At 34.7% G+C, this 23,477-nt stretch overlaps 1 protein-coding gene across 3 annotated transcripts; it reads right to left on the bottom strand.

Annotated features, from left to right (window-relative positions):
* Nucleotides 1–23,379, bottom strand: LOC126828761 (mitofusin-2). Of its 3 annotated transcripts, none has more exons than XM_050558733.2 (18): nucleotides 23,259–23,379; nucleotides 22,265–22,515; nucleotides 21,813–21,942; nucleotides 21,368–21,530; nucleotides 20,577–20,698; nucleotides 19,934–20,042; nucleotides 19,137–19,241; nucleotides 18,289–18,442; nucleotides 17,589–17,656; nucleotides 16,524–16,645; nucleotides 16,259–16,385; nucleotides 15,939–16,043; nucleotides 11,988–12,090; nucleotides 9,535–9,755; nucleotides 6,437–6,580; nucleotides 5,344–5,540; nucleotides 4,263–4,397; nucleotides 1–3,593 (listed from the first exon to the last, which is right to left on the bottom strand). In XM_050558733.2, the coding sequence occupies exons 2-18, from the start codon at nucleotides 22,458–22,460 to the stop codon at nucleotides 3,524–3,526; spliced, it is 2,271 nt and encodes a 756-aa protein (XP_050414690.2). In that variant the 5' UTR covers nucleotides 22,461–22,515; nucleotides 23,259–23,379; the 3' UTR covers nucleotides 1–3,523. The 3 variants fall into 3 exon arrangements, with proteins under 3 accessions (XP_050414690.2, XP_050414689.2, XP_050414687.2); XM_050558732.2 differs by lacking the exon at nucleotides 11,988–12,090 and adding an exon at nucleotides 14,432–14,534 and having other exon boundaries at nucleotides 23,209–23,347; XM_050558730.2 differs by having other exon boundaries at nucleotides 23,209–23,347.
* Nucleotides 23,380–23,477: the final 98 nt, after the last annotated feature.

Below are 23,477 nucleotides of genomic sequence, written 5' to 3'. Positions count from 1 at the left end.
AACAGTCAAGTTTTTTTATTCTAAATTTGTTGCATAATTTAATATCAGGCTTTATAATATTTACATGTATTAAACACATTTATACATATATATATCATTATATATCATAAATTACGATGATTATGAGATTAAATGTATGTTAATCCTCTTATTATCTTAAGTTAGTGAAGGCAGTTAGAAATATTAAAAGAATCTAATAATATGAAAAGCAATAATGTATAGGCATTTTTTTTTAAAAATTCCATCTAAACTTTCAATTTTAGTTAATTTTATTCTTCATTTAACAGTACATTACATGTATATCCCAATGGAACGGGCTGGTATGAGATTTCATTTCTACAACAATATCTTTATTTAAAGAAAACAGTTCTGGAAGGGGAAATGGCTTAGCTCACATGTACATCAATCCCTCCCACAGCACCAAAATACACAGTAAATTCCATGTTGAGGTTAAGTATGGTTAGTAACAATAGAAAAATTGACTTATTTCACAAGACAGGTACACTGGGCATGTTAAAATTACATTTTATACAAATTTGATATAAATCGGAGAAACCATCGCTACTTTTTAACTTTAACCATATGAATTCTGTAAAATATTTTTGTTGTTTTCAAGGAATCTCATACTAGCCTAGTAATAACTGTTACATCCAGGAATATTGTTTTATTTATATAGGTCTCTATTGGTTTAAGTCTGTTGTACATCTAGGAGTACTGTGCTGTTCTATGTTACAACAGATACATGAATAGATGATAAAATATGACAAACTGACAAAACAACAATCTAACATTGCTACTCACAGGAAAACAAATATGTACATATATAGTTAGCATAACCCTGTTTTACAAGTGGTTGCCATGCAAGATATGCCCACATTTGCAAGAGATGGACAGTGCTAAAAAAAACAAAAAAACAAATGATTTTTCGTACAATCAGGGGCAATAATCCATGAAGTTATAGTCCGACACATGCCAATATTGAAAGGAACCGAGATCTTTCGGATATAAACAAATTTTAGACATCCAGCCTGACAGAGCCGTCACAATATACGTTCACATGTAAATGTGGAGTATTAAAAAGTTTATAAGGGCCAAGGGCATACAACAAGTGCTTGAATTGAACAGGCCATATTCTACATGCATGTATATTATAAAAATACCAATCACTCGTGCATATTAACACTTCCAGACAGTAGACTAATAACTTTAATTAACATTCCATATTTTATTTTAATATATCTTTAATTAATTAATATCCATGGCCAGAGAAAGAAAATATAATTGTTTTAGCTCAGACCTTCAGTAATGGTAATGACTAGGGACCTCAAACAATTCAAGAACGTGCCAACATCAACATGCGGTCATAGAACACAATCCATAATAATAACAATACGGTAAAGATAATAACAACAATAATTATTTCATTAGTGCAACAATTATTCACTGCTTCAATAACAGATCACTAGTAGTATTGTACTACAATTATTCACTGCTTCAATAACAGATCACTAGTAGTATTGTACTACAATTACTCAGTGCTTCAATAATAGATCACTAGTAGTATTCACCGCTTCAATAATATATTACTAGTAGTATTGTACTACAATTACTCACCGTTTCAAAAATAGATTACTAGTAGTATTGTATCTGTACTACAAATACTCACTGCTTACAATAATAGATTACTAGTTGTCTTGTACTACAATATCTTGTTAGTCAAACCATTTTGAGGATTTTCTGTATCACGGGCTTCTATTGGTAGGTTAAACTGGAGTTGACCAATCACAATCTGTGCATTACTGAATATTCCATATCAATAAGTATTTTTAGACCAAAATGAAGTAAAGTAAACAATGGAAAGTATAAAACAGATGTTGGCACAATTTCAATTAGATGGATCCATAAACAAACAATAAACAAATAGCACCCAGATAATATACAACAAAACAAAGAAAACAACAAAGACTAATATATCAATAATCTAATAAACCATTTCATCTTAATTATATTCTATAAAATAATTTCATTACATCACAACTAAAAATAAAAGAAAAAAGTCAATAATAAAATGAATTTTTGTTATGTAACTTAAAGCGAGAATTGCATTTTTTTTTTTAAGTCATATGTTTAGAATAAACTTTTTAAATACATGACATCTATACACACAATCCTACCATGTTAAGGAATAATCCTAAATCCTATAATTCACTTGTGTCAGTTAAGAAATAGTCAAATGTATCATTTCCTTTTTAAATCCAACTTTCTTAGAAAATATACAATTCTCGCTTAAATTCAATTATTTGAAGAGTTGTTATAATATGGTACTTAAGAGATGATGTTAGTTTTTGGCTTGCCTTGTCACATGGTGTCAATGTGACGTCACTACCGGTAATAATCTCAGACTCCAATATGTCGAATTGATCCTTGATGTCATAGCTACATGGATGTAAAGTTAAATGATTGTAAAAATACACTCATTCATTAACTCTTTACATTTTTTAAAAACAGAAAATAGAAAAAAAGGCAAGAACGTTCTTAAGTGAAACATCTCAATGGTCAGATATTTTGAATAATTTACACAAATGTGAAACAGTCTATATAAAGCAAGGATTCTACATGTTACCCCTAGTTATACAATACACAAATATATATTTCAGTAAAATCAAAGAGTATCGGCCTATCATCTCTCAAGAGACATTTCACCCCAAGAAAAGTCAAATTTGTTACCATGGAAACAGGAAAAGAATCAATTAGAGAAAGTTCTTGTTAGTCGAAGACACAAATGCTTTATAGATGGATGTGTATACAAAGTTTCATAAAAATATCTTGAACGGTATATGAGATATGCCCCTGATGTAAAAAAGGACATACAGGGTGTATTTTGTTTTGTTTTCGTCGTGGGATTAAAAACATTTGGGAGAAAGTTTCTAAACATGGAAATTTTAGATTGATACTCTTCAAGTTTTAAGCACTACAATTCATTAATAAATTAATTATAGACCTCAAAACTGCACAAAAAATAAGCTTACTTCCTGCAACTTACGTAAAGCCATGTGTGGTCCTTTTTTTAAACAAAACCTCCGAAGTCAATAAAGAACACGTCTGCTAAAGCAACTAATATTTACAGATCATTACTTCAATAATTTATCCACGGGTGGGACTTCTGGTCAAAATCGTGTATCCAAGTTCATTGAAATCTCACCACAACTATACTTGATTATTGCTGAAGGTTGTTTCAAACAAAAATACTTCCGATTCTAATCTTTTCCATTGTTTGTTTACTGAGAACTACATTGATCATTTCTCTTCTAGCAGATTCCGATCTCACATATTTACCAATATTCTCAAGTCTGGAAACGAGGCACCTGTCACAGACATTGCCAGGCACACAGATATTATTTCCACACCTGATTATACCCCAGCGTTAATCTGGATATATTTTAGTTCAACTATAGTCCTTATAACCACATAGAGATGTAACTATGTTCGCCTTCAAGTTAAATATTTATAGATTTCAGTTATATCATGTTGAATCTGTGAGATACGAACTGGTAAAACTATTTAACTCTGTGTCTAACCAATCAGCTTTATTCCTGAAATACACAATAACATTTTTATATTTTATGAAATGAAGTTTCACGTCAAACTATTCTGCGCCAATCGAGCTAATAATGATGGGTTTACACCTACACTTCTTTGAATTGAAAGGCTTCTTTTACGTACATGCCAATAGGCACAAGGCACCTGTTTTTCATCCCATTTGATTGACTTGACACTATACTTTGCAAGGTCCTCCATCGGGCTCCACTGACAAGGGCAACACTAAGCTCACCAAGGGGGCACCTGTAAATCATGAGAGAATAAAACAAAATGGCCATATAGGGGCTAACACTAAAGTGGTGGACACATTAGCTAAATCATACAGTTGTATCGTTCGTCCGATTCGATCGGCGCCAAATGAGTAACCACACTAGCGAATCGCTTTACATATTGCCGGTGGGGAGTCATAAGGTTGTATTTGGAACATTCTACAAAATTCACTTTTTTGACTCTCCTGAACAACTTACCAAAACCTGAATATGACCTTTTCACTCCTCAGTGACAACAAAAAGAATATCTTTAGGGTTCTTTAGTAGCTTGTGGAAGACCAATGATTTTGACAGGCTATCCTACTCCTTGTCACTCGCAACACTGAATTTCAAATATTCCCAGACTACAACAAAACATGTACAACTCTTTACCCACTAATATACAAAATTTACCTTAAAGTTTTAGCTTTATTTGTCGTTTCTTTCAGTTTTTCTATAACTAAATCTAACATTTTTATTTCTTCTTTTAGTTGATTTTTAGAAATATCAGCTTGATGACATAATCGTGCAAACGTTGAACTTAATTCTCTGAAAATAACATATAAATTTAATGAAAATAACATATAAATTTAATGAAAATAACAAATGAAATGAAATGAAATGGGGTTTAACGTCCTACTGTTCTGCTCCGAACCGGGCTAATGAAGACGGGCATATGCCATACAGTGTGCTATGAGGAAAATTTTGCCCGGACAGCGGCACTACGGCCTATTCTTATATCGAATTCCAACTGTCAAGGGATCTTTTACATGTACGCCAATGTGTACACGGGACCTCGGTTTTTCGTCCCATCCAAATGACTTGACAGTTGTCCTTGTTAGGCCCTTCGTTCTGTATCACTGACAAGGGGGAACCACACCAGAAAATCTGGATGAACTTTCTCGGCCAATGCAGGGATCGAACACCTGACCTCCAGGCTAGCGAGCCAGTGTCTAACCTACTTAGCTAAAGTTATCCCCATGAAAATAACATAAAATTCTAATGAAATTAACATAAATCTAATGAAGATGGAAGGACACATTAAACAGTGAGGAGGGACAGATGGAAGGAGTCTGAAGGACACATTTAACAGTGCAAAGGGATAGATGGAAGGACACATGTAACAGTGTGAAGGGACATGTGGAAGGCACATTTAACAGTGCAAAGGGACAGATGGAAGGAGTCTGAAGGACACATTTAACAGTGCAAAGGGACAGATGGAAGGACACATTTAACAGTGTGACGGGACATATGGAAGGACACATTTAACAGTGTGAAGGGACAGATGGAAGGACACATTTAACAGTGCAAAGCGATACATGGAAGGACACATTAAACAGTGCAAACGGACAGATGGAAGGACTAATTTAACAGTGTGAACAACAGATAGAATGTAATGTAACAGTTCCACTGAGTAGCAAATGGTTGTCTGATTTCAGGTGCTTAATAACTAAATTATGTTTTAAAAGTTACACCTATAGAGAATTCAACTTACTGTTGTACTTGATGACTGCAATTAGAGCTTGTTAAATCTACAATAAGTCGTAATTTACTGCTGGCATATTCCACATATTGTTGTTTAAATGCTCTTTCTTTAGCCTTGGTTGTCCAGGTTAATCTCTCATATAAATATAAGAGACCATATAAGGCACCAGTAACAGCGATAACACGCCAACCAGCAGCTTTAGCCAACTATAATATAGAAATACATAATATAGACATTCGGGGTGAAATAAAATAAAACCAAAATAAGGATGAGAGAGAGAAAAATGGGGTTTAACGTCCACTCGACACAAACTAGGTCATTTCGGGACAAACACATGGTTCAATTTCATTTCCATCATTCGCTTGCGCGTAGGGATTTTTAGCAGTGGGAGGAAACCGGAGGACCCGGAGAAAACCCACGAGGTTGGACAGGTGACCCCACTCCTTGTCACGTACAACCGGGGAATCGAAACCACGCCAGTTGACTAAATGACAGACTTTATAATACAGAGTGCACACGCTAACCATTCAGCCATCCACCCCCCCCCCCCAACAAAAATAACAAAAAAAAAAATCAAAATCATAACTTTCATAGCCATTATGAAGTGGCATAAGCTAATGAGTAATACAATGAAATGGAGTTTAATTTCTCGTTAACAAAATACTGCAGCAGTCATGTTGTATGAGATTTAGTGATAAATACACAAGATTAAATAATACCCGGATTACAGTGCTGAGATTAACATAATGGTAACTGCCAACTGCCTAGGTTTCTTTTACGTGCTCATTAACATGCATATTGGAGACCTCTGGTTTTTGTCCCATCCGAACGACTATGCAAAACTTTACTTGTCAGCCCTGCAGATGCCACAGCTGACAAGTGAGAACATGGCTTAAAAAATCCTATGGTTCTTCTCTGCCCACTACCATCTATGAGTCACATACAGTTCAAATCCAAGAAGTCAATTCTTTTCAAGACTGAGAAATCTGCAATTCTAAAAACTTTACGACTAAACTAATCTACATGTACTTGTACATATTCAGGGATATAAAATAATAAATGTTATAAATCTATGTTTTCAAAAAAATTCAAATCAAGATACCACTCCTGCTACAGCAACTGTCCCTAACGACGACCTTGAAGTCAGTGAAGCAAAAGTAGACAAGATGGAGGCAAGAACTTCGTTATCATGTTCAGTAAAACCAGGAGCATCACCAGCCGCTCTGTTAGCAGGTGGTTGACTAATCTAAAATATAATATAACATCTTGTCAACACAATGTTGATTTAATCATTGACCAGCAGTTGCCAGGCAAGACAAGATCACATTTTGCAAGAGATGGATAGAGAACAATCTAAAAAATAACACCGCAATTAATCACAAAATCAGGATCCATAATCCAGGAATTTATGGTCTGAAATGTGCGAATATCGAAAGGGATTTAGATCTTTGGGATACAAACATATGTTTTAAATTTCATCAAAATAGGACAAAAGTTTTGACCTCTAGAGATTCCACAACCTTAGTATTACATACTTTGACATAATTTGCGTACAAGGAGCGCCCATTTTCCCGAAATTTGAACGCAACCTTCATTATGGTGCAACAGTTGTACAATCAGGGGCCATAATCCAGGAAGTTATGGTCTGATATGATCGAATATCCAAAGCCCCTGAGCTCTTTGGGATATAAACACATTTTAAGCAGTCATTGTTATTTGTATTTTAGAGGGGAGCCGAGAAAAACTTCCCTTAATCGACAAATTGAAATAATCGATTATTAAGGAGAGTGATTACTTGTGTGTATGAAGATCAATAACTGCATGTAAGGGGGGTCATTCCTGGTTTCATAAATGATAATACCCCCCCCCCCCCCATGACTTGTAAAGGAGAGCGATTTTCAATTTTAAGGGGAGGGATAATAAAAGCCTCCCCTCGGTCGACATTCAGGTGCGCGGCAGGTGCTCGAGAGTGATTGCTCGCCTTAAAAAACAATGACTGTTTAAGTTTTGTCAAAGTTTCATTTAAGTTTAATACTATTTGCGTACAGGGAGCAGCCATTTTGTCCCCCAGTTTCAGTCCGATTTTCACAAAATAATTTTTCGGTCAAACAGGGGCCATAATCCAGGAGGTTACGGTCTGATCTTCGCGAATATCGGATGAGAACCAAGATCTTTGGGATATAAACACATGTTTTATGTTTCATCACCAACTAAGAAGATTGTCTACAAGGAACAACAATGCAACAGTTCATTTCTACATTTTTATGTCAAGCACTGGATACATAGGTTACATTACAAGGCTGACCTTAAAAATATCTTTGTTTTGCCTAACGCGACCGACTGACTAAAACCACCCCCGACTTAAATTATTTTATTGCACTTTTCCACGATCTTTTTATTTTATTTTTTGTGTCAACCTGAAATATATCACGAGATATATTTCCTTTTACTATGGCTATGGTTTGATTCATTATTGAAACTGGTTGATCAAGATGAAAGCGACATAGGTGTCGCTTCTCAATAAAATGATTGCAGACGAAAGCACGTCCATTACCACGAAATGATTCTGCCTCTATGTCTGTGGGGCGTCGTTTTAAACATGACGACGATATTTTTAATATCCGTTTTCAAGAAAAATGAAGGCACAACCCGCACGATCGTTAAAAACGTGTTGAAGGAGTTTCACACTTCAAGTTCGTGGCAAATCGTGTGCGAGTCGTGCATCACGAAAAATCGCGATGTCATTGATTTGTTTGCCAATAAAGACGAATGTTTCCACCGGGAAAATTATCAAGCTGTCAAATTAGCCCTTAAGTTTAATAAAAACTTTAAGTTCGTTACTTTTTACGTCAGACCCAAAATTCATTAAACAAAATTAATGAATCTGTAGTATACAGCTAATAAGTTTTCTGTATTGATTTCTCTGACTTAAAAAAAAAAATCTGAAAAAAAAACCGACCTACCGACCCTTCTCCTCGATTGTGGGTCGGGTTTGGTGAAACAAAGATATTTTTAAGGTCAGCCCAATACTCAAAATTAACATGTCTTTCTCTCCACCCCCTAACTAGCAGATCGAGTTTACTGACTACCCGGGTAACATCATATGGCTCTAACACAAATCACTGGGGTCTACTCAATCCAGATGGTGTCTCTTGAACATCAACGGTCTCTCCAAACGAAACTACATGGTATCTGCTCTCTAAAGAACCCAATGCGTGTTTAACTCGATAGAATCTAAATCAGTCTTTTAACATGGACAATGGCCTTGAAATAACTCTGTCTATTAATTCAATGAACAAATATTACATAATTTTGATGATTGGTCCTTATGCCTCATGACGTCGAGAACCACCTACCCATATATGGACAGTGGAAACTTTCCTCCTGGAGTGTCAGACATGTTACTATGTTTTTAACCCAGAATTTATCGAATTATAGCTGATTTTATGTATCAACTTATCAATCTTTTCAGTTGGTCTACTGAATATGAAACCAATAATCAGCCAAGGACATGATATCAATATAATGCTCATATTCCCCTAACATTATTTTGAATAAATTACCCAACATTTTGCAATATTCTGTATATATTTGTCTACTATTCACATATCTGTATCATTCGCTTGATAAAGACAAGAGCATCCTCAGTAATTGTCTGTATCCATAAAATTGTACCTTGTGCTAATATGTTCAATTACTAAATGCCAATCAAAGAAGACATTTCCATATGCTTTGGACAACCGAGCCCTGATCACCTTCATTACCTCTTTGCAATAGTCAACCTATTTAAAACTATACACAGCTTACATTATTAGTGAAACCTAAACAAGAACGGATTTCAATAATCCCCTGCAGTCTCCAATGGGCAGGGAACTACAACAGTCAACCCATTTAAAAGAGAGAGAGAGAGAGAAATGGGGTTTAACGTCCACTCGACACAAACTTGGTCATTTCGGGACTAACATATGGTTTAAATTTATTAACATAATTCGCTTGCGCTTAGGGGTCTTTAGCAGTGGAAGGAAACCGGAGGCCCCGGGGAAAACCCACGAGGTTGGACAGGCGATCCTACTCCTTTCCACGTACAACCGGGGATTCGAAACCACGCCAGTCGACTCAATGACAGACTTTATGATACAGCGTGCGCACGCTAACCATTCAGCCATCCAACCCCCCCATTTAAAAGAATATAAAACTTACTGAACTGGTGGCCCCTAACAAAGCTGATCTAGCACTTTTCGATCCCATCAATTTCTGCATCAAGGCAGCTGGTCCAAATGAAAAACGGAATTCTATATCTTCACGGAATTCAGCACAGAGATTTCTACAGTCTAAACGGTAGGCAATTTCAAAGTCCCGTTTAGGTATTTGATTAAAAAGATGCTGTCGAGTTTCGTTTGGTAATAATGCTGATAATCGTTCTGGAAAATAAGGGGAGATAAATCATATCAGTATAATGTTTGACACTAAAACCACAAAAAATGCTTATTTATTTACTGTAGTCTGCATGGATTAAAATCACAATTACCTTTCATACATGTATTCTTAAAGTATAAATAATATGATCGTTATTTGTCGAATTTTGTATTTAAATTTGTCCATACTACAAAAAAAGGAATAAGTCAGAAAAACAAACTCAAAAATAGATCAAGTATGGCTTGAAAGAGAGAGAAATAGGGTTAAACGTCCACTCGACACAAACCAGGTCATTTCGGGACTTACATATGGTACAATTTTATTTCAATAATTCACTGGCGCGTACGGGGTCTTTAGCAGTGGGAGCAAACCAGAGGACCCTGAGAAAACCCACGAGGTTGGACAGGCGACCCTACTCCTTGTGTATGGCTTGAAAGAAATGAATATAAATACAATGATCAATATAGATAACACAATTTGTAGTTTTGGAGTAAAAGTTGCTATTTACAATCCAAAGTGAGAAGACTAAATCGTAAAGCATTTCCACATGTATGAAAAAATACTACAAGTATTCACTGCTGTCTAGTAAAGTAGTGTATAATAATAAACAAGGGCATTTGATTGGATGGCTGTATAAAGTTTATGTTACAGACATTTATGTGAATATCTCTTAAATACAACATATTCCTCTTTTTTCACTTAACAATCTAAAAATAATTCAACAATATTTTTCAAAAAATAAATTGTGATAACTTTCAAAAACATTTTAGTGAAATTTTTCAAAAATTTTCATGTGAATTATTAATCTGATTTCTTATCAAATTATTTTAAATATGTTATAATATATAAACAATTACAATGCAATCTAAATTTATAATTCATATAATAACGTCAAAGGAATTATTCCCCTCCCCATCCATGCGTAAATTATTGGAGATACTCAACTGTAAATTCCAGAAATGAATTTTCTCTCAATCCTTCTAAATGAGCTGATCCAAGTAAAAACAATAATTTTTGTGCGACTAGGCGTTTCCCAACCGAATATAATACTATTTCGACCAATAACCATAGCTGAAACGCTTGATTACATCACAATTCTGTTCACATCACATGTTTTTGATTGGTCAAAATGTGAGTAGACTGAATTCCTAGCAAATCAATTGCAATCGCATAAATTCAAATAATTCCGGCCTGCCAATTGAGTACTCCCAGTAATTTCAATGGGTCTGACTGAACCTCACACAACACAAACATGTATATATCCCACAACAATCATATTACAGACTTCAAGTACATATTACAATTTCTTAAAAACTTAAATATATATTGCCTACACATATTGCTACCTTTACCAATCGGTCAAGTACGTTTGAGCTATTTTAAATTGATCCGTTCCTTTGCATTTAATCATTTGAACTTTTCATGGTCATTCTAACTCATTTCATTGTCGATTTAAACTAATGGTATATAATAATTGTTTTTGTTTCCTACACAAAATATTTAGATGTAATCAATGCTATAACACTAAATTCAATACATAATGAGATATCAAAAAAAAAAGATTTTGATTTAAAAGATTCACAATTTATAGAAATCTAAAAAGAAGAAAAAGCCTGAAAACCTTGCAAGTATTTACCAATTAAATTGAATCAAATATTTAAATACTATTCGAATAATGACTTTGAATAATGTGCAAGTAAAATCATGTGACCAATACCATTTATGTTAACGTAAGCAACTATGAAATATATTAATAAGTTAATGTTAAAGGTGATATACCGTAAGAGAAAGATGATGTGATCAATACTAATTCTCAATCAAATATTTAAATAATATTCGATTAATGATTTTGGATAATTTAACAGTAAAATTGTGTGACTAATACCATTTATTTTAACGTAAGCATCTATGAAATATATTAATAAGTTAATGTTAAAGGTGATATACCGTAAGAGAAAGATGATGTGACCCATACCAATTCTTAGTTTTTAATTTCTCAACATATTAAGTTTATATAATACAGAACATTTGAGATATTAGTTAGTTTATTTCCTACCCTATTTATGGGCCAATGCCCATTTATATAGATGGCTGATTCTATTACCATAGAATTAGCCAGATTTGAATTTTACTTTCAGGAAGATAAAGCAGGTTTTTTCTTGTGTATAATCTGTTTATCTGTGTTGTGGTCATCCTGCCCTTACTATTAAAACTCGAGATGTGAGAAAGATGTTTACCTGTCATCTGATTTTGTGTATCTGTTATACCTTGTAACAAAACCGTAGAACATCGAAGCTGGAGATTCCGACCCAAAGTCTGTTCTACATGGGCATGCATTTCCTAAACACCAAGAAAATAGAACGAAGCAAGCAGTGCATTAATAAAAAATAAATACACCAAAAAAAGCCCCATGGATCCATGAGCTATAGAACTTTCCATTTTTTAACTCCTGTTTTACTCAAATTTCAATAAAGTTGTTTGGATGGGATGGGATGAAAAACAAAGGTCCCTCCAAGGACAGGTAAAGACAAACCTTTACAGTTGGAATTCAATGAAGGGTTGGCGCGCACCAGTCATCATTAACTTCGTTAGCCCAGGAACGTAAGACTTTAAACCCCATTTTGCTTTATGAGGGTTTGAGAGAATTCAATCTCAGAACTTTCAATCGAATACCGAGGTGAGTTACAAATCTGAGTAATTCTTCAATTAAGTGCAAATGAAATGAAATGGGGTTTAACGTCCTACTGTTCTGCCCTGAACTGGGCTAATGAAGACGGGCATACGCCATACAGTGTGCTATGAGGGAAATTTTGCCCAGAAAGCGGCACTACGGCCTACTCTTATATCGAATTCCAACTGTCAAGGGATCTTTTACGTGCACTCCAATGTGTACACGGGACCTCATTTTTTTTTTGTCACATCCGAACGACTAGACAGCTGTCCTTTTTAGGCATCACTGACAAAGGGGAACCACGCTGGAAAATCTGGATGAACTTTCTTAGCCAATGCAGGCATCGAACACCCGACCTCCAGGATAGTGAGCTAGCGTCTTACCCACCATGATCCCCTTTCAATTAAGTAATGGAAAGTTTCATAGCTCACATGCTATACAAAAACCAAACACACAAAAAGCTTAAAAAAAGAAAAAAATATTGGAAAAAAAAGTTACAAATTGAACAAAACGATGAATGGTGCTAATTCTGAACAAGTACAATGTAGTTAGCCAATCGTTGAATGACAAGTGCTGACATGATATATTTTGAAATCGATCATGATTTTATCTTTCCGCAATACACTGTATCGAATCGCAAAGTACGACTCACAGTAGTTGACACAATTCGAAAAACTTTCACAGATAATGATGTCAACATAATAATCGAGTATCCAAGTTGGGTGTTCTATTTGTAACCTGATTATGTCAACAGATTATGTCAACAGATTATGTCAACAGAATAATCAAGTATCCAAATTGTGTGTCCAATTTTTAACCTGATTATGTGTCATGGTTCAAACTGTATCGTGACAGCTGTGTTGTGATACGTATCATATTGTGACTAGTCAAAATACCCAGCACTATCTATGACAATATTTAGTTTTACTCTAAGAATTTCTTAAACTTCAACGTAATTTTCTCATTACCGGTAGTGAGACATAATCTTTTTTAGGCTACCGTTAACTCTAGTCCTAATTAATCAGCATAATTAAATGACCATTAGGATTTCGGAGGTTGTCTCAGAGGTTTTATCATCATCAGATCTTGATTTAAGTTGTTGATCACCCTTTTTATTTACAATTTTTCACGACCTAAAGATGCATTATGTGAGATTTAGATACAGAGCTACTCGTTCTTGCTATAATAGTTTAAAAATTGAGAATTTCAGTCAAATTACTTTATTCTGTGGGAAGTTATGAGTGTTTGAAGTTTTATCACAGTGTAACATAGATTGTTTATTACCGTAAAAATAGTACTTGACAAACGAGACTAAGTCTTGATTCCCTATTTTATTGTTCTAATCTACTTAAAAACAGAGCCATCCGATGGATGAGAGAGTTGATTATCTGTTTGTAATGTTAATAAATTTTTAAAGTTTAATATACATGTTATTTGATGTCATAAAAAGACCTGCAATAGGCAGATTTAGCTCTTACATAATGCATTTCGATGCTTAAATGTATTCAAATTGATTATTTGACATCTAATTAAGAAAACCAAAATATCAAGAATAGATGATCTCCCGGTTTTTATTCAATCAGATTAATAAGAGGCCTATCAAAAGAATTTTACACCGTCTTCAAAGGTTGCCGAATGTTGCAAAATTTTCCATTTACCACAAAGTATCTTTGCAATTACTTAATGATATTAAATTATTTTTGGATTGATATTCATTTTAGACATTTAACTTTCACAGAACAGTGTAATTTGAATGGGATTCGAACTCTCAAACAGATGATCAGAAGCTTTTTTACAACAAATACTGAAAAGACAAGTCGGCCATAACATCTTTGTAAATTTGTAAATTTCTTGTCCTACATGATGTGATTTGATGTAAAGGTTTATAAACAAAACACCACATAAAAACATGTAAAAAGAGGAAGACAAGATGGCTACTGCTGGTATATATATATATATACATGTATTTCATGCTGGTGTTTTAACAGGTAAAGGGGAAGATAACCTCACCAGCCATGAAGAATTCAGCACAATCAAGTTTTTTTGTTATATTTCCAGTGCATCTACCTCCTAGATTCTGACACAGACACTGCTCCACATACACATGTAGTTCCTTATAAACATTGACACATAAATTCAAATTCAAACAAACGGTCAAAAATAGATTGAATCAATTTTGTTTCATTTAACATCTTCAAGTCTAGAAATAAGGCACGTGTCACAGACATTATCCGACACAAATTCATGTTTTATCAGGCACCATCTCTCTATTTTTAACTCTTAGAGGCTGAAATGCCGCAAAACCGACTTTGACGCTGTAGCGCATTTTCTGTTTAAATATCTTTGCTCCAATATCACACAATTATAATTACACATATATTAATTTCCAATTAAAATGACGTCATTTTTGCAAAATCACGCTGTAAAGTCAGGATAGGGTATGCGGCACCCACAATATTTTCAAGGTTCAAAGGTTAATATTATTAATGTATGTCTGACATAAAATACAAAATGTCAGCTACTAATGCCTGAATTTTTGACAAATACAAATAATTTCCAGGGATATTCATCTTACTAATTGGGTAAAAGCTAACCTTTACATCAGTCTAAACCATAATTGTCTACTTTCGCTTTGACACATATACGCGTTAATCTGGGTTAATGGTAAAAGGATTTGGCTATTAATTGTCCAATTATGTGTGGATTCTGGTGTTGGCTGAGTAAGTTCCTCAGAATTTTTCAGTCTGATTTTCCCATCATCAATTGTGCAGGACAGAGAATTTAGCAAGGAAAAGTGTCTAATAGTTCGGACAAGATGAAAAAATCAAGGTAATGTGTATATCACTAACAGCATACTTTATACCTATCTTTATTAGCTCGGTTAGTGCAGAGAAGACCTATGTTAAACCCCATTTCGTTTCTGAATTTACAAACAAAACCAATAGAAATGTAACAGATATTGTGTTCAACGGTCGACAGGTCCGGTTTCCTTCACTTTAATCTGGATTAATTCATATACATCTCAGTGTTAATCATCATGTCAGGGAACAGAACTATGCTGCGGTTCTTCTCTCCCCATGACAATGAAATGTCATACAGTGTGCTATGAAGGAAATTTTGCCCCGACAGCGGCACTACCGCCACTCTTATATCGATTTCCAACTGTCAAGGGATCTTTTACATGCATGCCAATGTGTACACGGGACCTCGGTTTTTCATCCTATCCAAACAACTAGACAGCTGTCCTTGTCAGGCCCTCCTGTCCTGCATCACTGACAAGGGGGAACCACACAGGAAAATCTGTATGAACTATCTCGGCCAATGCAGGGATCGCACACCCGACCTCCAGATTCGTGAGTCAGCATCCATGACAGGAATTGGTGCCCTATAGCTCGACTACCACAGTTGATAAATCAAGAAGAATATCTGTTGGCACTGAAAGTCAAATATTCCAATTCTATGCTTTAAATAAAATACATTTTGACAATATTACGATAATAAATTGTGTCCTACTGACCTTTTTATAGACGTTTAATAATAAATTATCTGGATGGAATGGTCGATCGAAATCTTCTACAAGAAGCGAAAGACGACGTATTTCATCATTTAATGCACTGGCAACCTGGAATTAAAGGTCATAATATACAGGACACGCCACAAACAAATTTTTAGCGTATAGATAACCACCCAACCAAATACTGACTTGCTGTATAAAATTGAGTATAGTTGACTCAATGACAGACCTTTTGATACAGCATTCACACACTAACCATTCGGCCATTAAACCCCCCCACTGTGCAGCACTGTGTTGAGAAGGCTATCACATGACCCTCTTACCTTTCTCTCAACATCTTCAACCATTGATCTAATTTTATCTTTCACTTCCTGTGTCAACAGTTTTAATTGTTTCCCTAAATAATCTAATTCATCATTCTTTCCTCTTCTTACACTCAGTTGTTCTTCACTAAAAATAGAAACATATCAGATAATTAGTACATGTTTAAAGGGTGCATAGCTTAAGAGTTAAAGTTATATGACAAGATTCCTGATATTAACTGTTTATCTATTGTAAATATAAATACAAGTAAAATATGAAACTTACGTAAGTTCTAGACTTCTTATGTACGTGTTTTCCATGACACCACGAACCTCAGATGTTATATTTTTACCCCGAGCTGTATGTTGTTCAAATTTTGTCTGTACCGCCGATTTTGATATACATTCCTTCAAAACAAAGGTACATATAATCAAATTAATAAGGGCAAAAAGCCATGGCATGCTTTTTGCTGATTCAAATTAAAAAATATTAATCTAATCTCTTACTGCTAGAATGCCATATATGGTCAATGTGATTATTGTAGCCTACATGTGCATTACACGTATAATACACCAGTAAATATTTGTCTTAACACAGTCCCAAAACTTCTCAAATAATTAAGAGATAGTAACTATCAGATGTTCTAGATATGATAAGTATACACTGCATTGCACAAGTGGTATCAGGTGTTTAGAGAGAGAGAAATGGGGTTTAAAGTCCATGCGACACAAACTAGGTCATGGTTTTTAATTTTTTATTTCAATAATTCGCTTGCGCGTAGGGGTACTCCTTGTCACGTACAACCGGGGATTCGAAACTACGCCTGTTGACACAATGACAGTCCTTATGATACAGCGCACTTGCTAACCATTCGGCCACCCTCCCCCCCACCCCAAGGTGATTAGAAATGGTAAATACTCATCACTAAATAAAAAGTTGCATCATGGCTGGTTATAGGGTGACCACCTTTGCTTGATCACATTGCAGGACATTTAAAAAAATATATGTTGCTCTAAAACTATATTATTTTCTGTGGCTCTGTGTGTGGCGGAGCTGCTTGTCCCGAACGCTGTAAGCATGAGATTGCGATGGGACTGTCCAGCGCAATGCAGGATTGTGCCATGAAATGCGGAACAGGTGGTCACCCTTTGGCTGGTGCATGAAACCTGTCACTACTTAGAGCTAACAAATGCAAGGATATCAACAAACACTTTGAGAAGTAGCGTACCCTGCCTTGTACATGACACCAAATATTCCAAGTATAATAGTAGATTATCTAACACAGTGAATAGTTAACCAGCAAAATCAGAACTTGAGATATTACTAAATTATAGCTTTAATTTAACTCACCTCAAATTTTCTCTCGAAATTCGCAAATTCAAACATTCTCATATGAAAACCTTCTTGTAAACTACCAGCTATAAAAACACAATGGCAAAATATACAGACTTCTTATTTATATATTTATTCAAATCACTCAGGCTTGTAACAAGCCAAGTCTTGAGCTTATGAAGAGATAGCATCATGAAATAGAGAGAGGGAGAAATGGGGTATAACATCCACTCGAAACAAAATAGGTCATTTTGGGACTAACATATGGTTCAATTTTATTTCAATAATTCGCTTGCGCGTAGCGTAGGGGGCTTTATTTAGCAGTGAGACGAAACTGAAGGACCCGGAGAAAACACACGAGGCTGGCATCATAAAATAATTGGAATTGGAACGGGGTTTAAAGTTTTGTCAACACAACAATTTGGTCATTTTAAGACTAACATAGGGTTATTTTCACTTTTATAGTTACGTCTGCAATGCAAGGATGACAATTTGTGTCTCTTCTTCAAGTTCCAAATGCACATGGATGGACATTTAGTTTTTTGTCCAATCTGAACAACTAGAAACAATTTCTTGTCAACTCTGCAGTTTCCACACCTGAGAAATGAGAACTAAGGTTAAAACATCTGAGGTTATTTTTGGCCAAGCCAAGATAATCTTTAATACTACCACAAGTAAAAACATTATATATGCCCAAAAGAATTTTCTATACACTTACTGGGTGTTGGTGTGCCTTTATCTTCATGTAATCGTGAAACAAGAGCTTCTCGTGCCGATATAAAATATAATCTGTCTTCTGCTTCCTTTTTGTCCACAACTTTCAACTCATCTATTAGAAACTGTAGATTACGATCACTGTGTTGTTTACGAACCTAGAAAATAAATAAACAACACCACTCAATCATCAACGTTTCAAGTCTAAATTGTGAAAGTGGCAGTCCGCCATTTCAATTTTTCACGGCTTCATTGTACTTAAATTGATTATTAAAGATACAATATGTAAGATGTAGATAAAGAGTTGGTCGCTCTTGCTATAATAGTTCGAAAATTGATAATGTAAAATGAATATATTGAAAATTTCATTCCAATTACTCTATTGCAAGTGAAGATATTAGCCTTTGGAGGTTTGACAAGATGTGTACATTAATTAAATCAAAGAAATGTGTACAAGTTGATGATTGTACATATAGGTTAATTTAGACAGTTTATGTTCTGGCAACAAAACCTAGACAGACCGAGTTCATTTATATATCACTCCCAACATTATTCCGCATGGGACAATAAACACACAATCGAATAAATAAATAGATATATAACGAAATATTTATGCCTATTGCATTAGGACTGCTCTATTTAAAAACACCTGATGGAGAAAAAGGTTACTTTTGGAGGTTTTTTGGGGGGTTAAATTGAAACCTGTTGGTTGATGGGGATGTTGAAAACTATTTTTTGCATATCTTGGGTGCCCTACAAAATATGTTGCTTAGATCAATTTCTGGCAATATTTTGTAATTTATTTTCCATAAAAATAATACAGTGCATTTGATTGGCTGAAAAATATCTTACATCATCAGCATCTTCCTCTAACACAGAAACATCCCAACGATTTTGGAGAATAAAAATATTCGGCTTGGACAGACGTTCACTAACTTTGTGGAAGAAATTTTTCTCCTGAAAATAAACAAAATATGTGTTATACTATTTTACAAATTGAGGGCATAAAGTTATCGTTTTTTTAGTTTAAGGGAGAGAGAGAGAGAAATGGGGTTTAACATCCACCTGACACAAACAAGATCATATTGGGACTAACATTTGGTTCAATTCTATTTCAATAATTCGTTTCGCGTAGGGGTCTTTAGAAGTGGGAGGAAACCGCAGGACCCAGAGAAAACCCACGAGGTTGGACAGGCGACCCTACTCCTTGTCATGTACAACCAGGGAATCGAAACCACAACAGTGGACTCAATGACAGACCTTATGATAAAGCGTGCATATGCTAACCATTCGGCCATCCAACCCCCAACCCCCTTCAGTTTAAGAGGGGGGCTTGCTGACATTGTGGCTGGTTGAGCTGTGTAATGCATGGACTTCAGATCATAAGGTCTGTAATTGAGTCAAGTGGCATGGTTTCGATCCTAAGCTTCTACATGACAACCTGTAGCCTTTCAAACCTAGTGGGTTTTCTTCAGGTTCTCCATTTTCCTCCCTTTGCTAAAACAAACCTACAAGCAAACAAATAGCTGAAATAACCTAGTTTGTGTTAAGTGGAAGTTAAAACCCATTGTTTTCTCTCTCTCTAGATTCTGTATATCTTTCTTTATACAATACAGCAGACAATTGTGTATACTAATAGATATACTTACTGTTTGCATTAAGGTTGATTCAGCATTTCCAACCAACACAAAAACATCAGCATCAAGACAATATTTATCTATCCATGAATCTAATTCTTGTGTTACATCAATACCAGGACTGAAATCAACAAAATTAATAATGTGATAATTAAACAAATGTCAGGTGTCAGATTCTATAACTTTTCATGATCCAGTTCGAAAATTGTATTAATTCGTTTAAACAGTATTTTATTCAGGAGAACATTAGTGTTTACAATTTATCATTTAAGTAAGACTATTAAGAGAATATAAGTGAATAGGATGCAGTAACAAGCAAAACTGTATTAATTATGCTACAATGTAAACAATACAAGATTCGAATTCTGTAACTTTTCCAGATTCAGTTGGAAGATTGTATATGATATCTTAGGAATTTACAGATAGAGAAAAAGAAGCATTAGAGGGATTCAAATCCTATTCTTAACATCAAAATTAAAGTATCTGCTAAAACATTTGTTACAATTATAAATTTGTGATAAGCTAGCTGTTTAGAATTGAACACATCTCCATCATGTTATACCAAAGCCCAGTACACTTATTTTTATATCTCAGGGACTGCAGTGACCTTAAACATCAATAATCATATCTACAAGTGTCTACAAATCATACAAACCTATCAACAAATACTACATCTTCTTTTAATAAACGACATTTACTCTTTGGCCATAATATACGAACCAAGGAATTTTCTTCTAATTTTACAGAACTCAAATTATGAGCCAACTGTTTTATAGACTGTAAAAAAAGAACACCAATTATTAAATACTATGTCTAGCCACTGACCGTCATTTGAAGAATTTTTAACCTCTTGCAAAATGCAATATTGTGAAAGTAGAATTTCTCAAAGCAATAGCAATCCAAATATTTTTTTTTCCATACAATATTTTTATTCAGGATGTCTGAATGGGATTGGAGAACTATTTGAATAGCCCAAATATGAATGCAGATCCTCTTGTTAAATACTCCTAATAATTATCATAAATGCTGTCAATTGGTATTGAAAAGAGTCGGCAGTGAGGACAACATAAAAATGCCTCAATCGCCAGGGCAACTGGAATTTGTCGGTTCATAAATTGACATCTATGTCATCGCATTTATTTGAATATTAAAGCATAACATCCTACTTTGCTGCAGTGAAATGAAATGGGGTTGAACATTCTACTGTTCTGCTCCGACCGGGCTAAAGAAGGCGGGCATATGAGGGAAATTTTGCTCCGACAGTGGCGCTTCAGCCTACTCTTATATCGAATTCCAACTGTCACTAATTTGCTGCATCAACCAGCCGAATGAAGACAGGCATATATCATGCACAGTGTGCTATGAAGCAAATTTGGTATGGACTTGAGTGTAACAATTTACAAATAACAAAAGTGTGAGCATCTCTGTTCCATCATAACGACTTACCCCTATGCTCTGAGGTTGATCAGACCCTTCTGTGAGTAGAAAGCCCTCAGAGGAATCAGTTCCTTCAACTTGTATAAAACAGTGAGTTGTATGACCGATTCCACTGGGCATGATCTTGTCACGTAACATGGCATTAATAACAGTACTTTTACCATTTGACGTCCTGGAAATAATCATAGATAAAACATACATAAATTACTGATTACAACAGATTTACGCAGAAATCAATTCAGTTAAATCAAATCTGACGCCTTTACTTGTCAATTTTTGGAAGTGTTCCAAATTTGACACTTATATGGTAACGGAAATTTTTAGAAAATCCCACAAAAAAAATAACAGGGTTTAGTGAGCAAGCATCATACTAACTGAGCCTATATTTTTATATAGCTGTATGCAGACACAATTTCTATGTCAAGCCATATATTTTAACAATAAACTACTTTACCTGCCAAAAAAGGCTACTTTCATTCTATCTCGAGCCAATATTTCCATGATACCATTAACCCTCTGACTGAAACCCTTGACAACACGACAACATTCCTGGCTAATAATATCCTGACCTGATAACACCACATCTAAAATACAATAAATATACTTTATATATGATTTTGTTTTCTTAATTAAATGTTACATAATTAATCTGAATCCATTTTTGCATGGAAAATGCAAATGATGCACAGGGGCTTTGTACTTGATAAAGTCTGCGACAGGTGTCTAATACCCATGCTTGGAGAAAAAAAAACAAATCTAAAATTATCGACTTTATGTTTTTCAAATACCCGAAGCCTACATAAAAACAGGGAAATTCTACTCAAAAATCTGATTTGTTTAATGGCACATTTATTTCTACATCTGTCTTATGTTCATAAACAAAATAATAATTATTTTTTGTTTTACCATCAACAAATTTATCTGTTTCCACAATGTATTCTCCAATTTCTTTAAAAATATCGTTGATTCTTTTCTTTGCTTGACCAAAGAATTGTAGCGCTGACCCTTGGCTGTGTCCATTACCAAGTTGACGACCTCCAGCATCGCCTTGACCCCTCTGAGAATCATCCATTGTAAGTTGTCGGTTCAATACTCCAGACATTTTCTAACTACTCGTTACTATGACTACAGACATTTATATTCTCTTATTAACGTAACTGAAAGAAAAAAAAATTGGTGACTATTGGCTAACCCTGACTTAGTGACTAGAAGTAGAATAAAAATGAAAGAAACCATGTAAAGAGAACTGGTCAATTTCGTCTGAAAGGTGAAGTCAACATAATATTTTATCATTTAGAGACTAAAAGTAAAATACTAATATTGAGGGAGACTACTCTGGATTTGCTCTTCCTCATGGATCTTAAACATACACATGGTCATAGTGACATATGACATAGGGCCTACTGAGGCCACATCTTTTTGTGTCATCAAAAAGGATAGAGCTCTTACAAATCTTTATTCTATTTACATGTGACATCTTTTCATGATTGCTTGACAAAATGTTCCACAATTCCACGACATGGGATATGATGGCTCCCATGAGATGACTCATGTCATGATTTCCGTTAGCTCAATCTGACAACCAGTCCAGTCTGAACCTTCCATACTTACAGAAAATACTTGTAGGCTATACATTTTGATTTGCAATTGTATTGTACTATGCTATGAAATAGGGGACCGAGACCTAATATTTCAATTATTGTATAGGGTTTATAATAATTTTTTTCTACGCTTCTGGATTACCCGATTTTTTTGACCTTGCCATTTCAGAGAAATGCAAGCCATGTAAAACTCATTTCAGTGAAGTACCTAACTTAAAACTTTATTATACCAAACCCTACGATTATTACCTGAATAAATATTAGAATAAAAGTTCTAACGCTAACGTATGATGTCTTACATTCGAAAAATTCTTTACTTTTTACATAACCTCACGTTGTCTGGAAGCCATGATGAAACACAATCGCGGAAATTGTCGCGAGATGTTTAAAGTCTCGATTATCACAGGTGCAAAATGTATAATAAAATCTACCGTCTTGAGAATCGAGACAAAGTAAAAAAAACATAAATAATATTTACAGAGCCGAAAATTATGAAAACTCATAAAAAGTAAAATTTA

This window comes from Patella vulgata, chromosome 7 (assembly GCF_932274485.2).
Source record: "Patella vulgata chromosome 7, xgPatVulg1.2, whole genome shotgun sequence".
In the NCBI taxonomy this organism is placed as follows: domain Eukaryota; kingdom Metazoa; phylum Mollusca; class Gastropoda; family Patellidae; genus Patella; species Patella vulgata.
Note: the sequence above shows the minus strand (reverse complement) of the source record. Positions and strands in the feature narration are given on the sequence as shown.

Coding starts and splice junctions, on each gene's coding strand:
- LOC126828761 (XM_050558733.2), bottom strand. CDS start 22,460: ATGTCTGGAGTATTGAACCGACAACTTACAATGGATGATTCTCAGAGG. Junction 18,443..19,136: donor TAGAGGAAGATGCTGATGAT/GTAAGATATTTT, acceptor TTTATTTTCTAG/GTTCGTAAACAACACAGTGA. Junction 16,386..16,523: donor ATAAGAAGTCTAGAACTTAC/GTAAGTTTCATA, acceptor TTCTATTTTTAG/TGAAGAACAACTGAGTGTAA.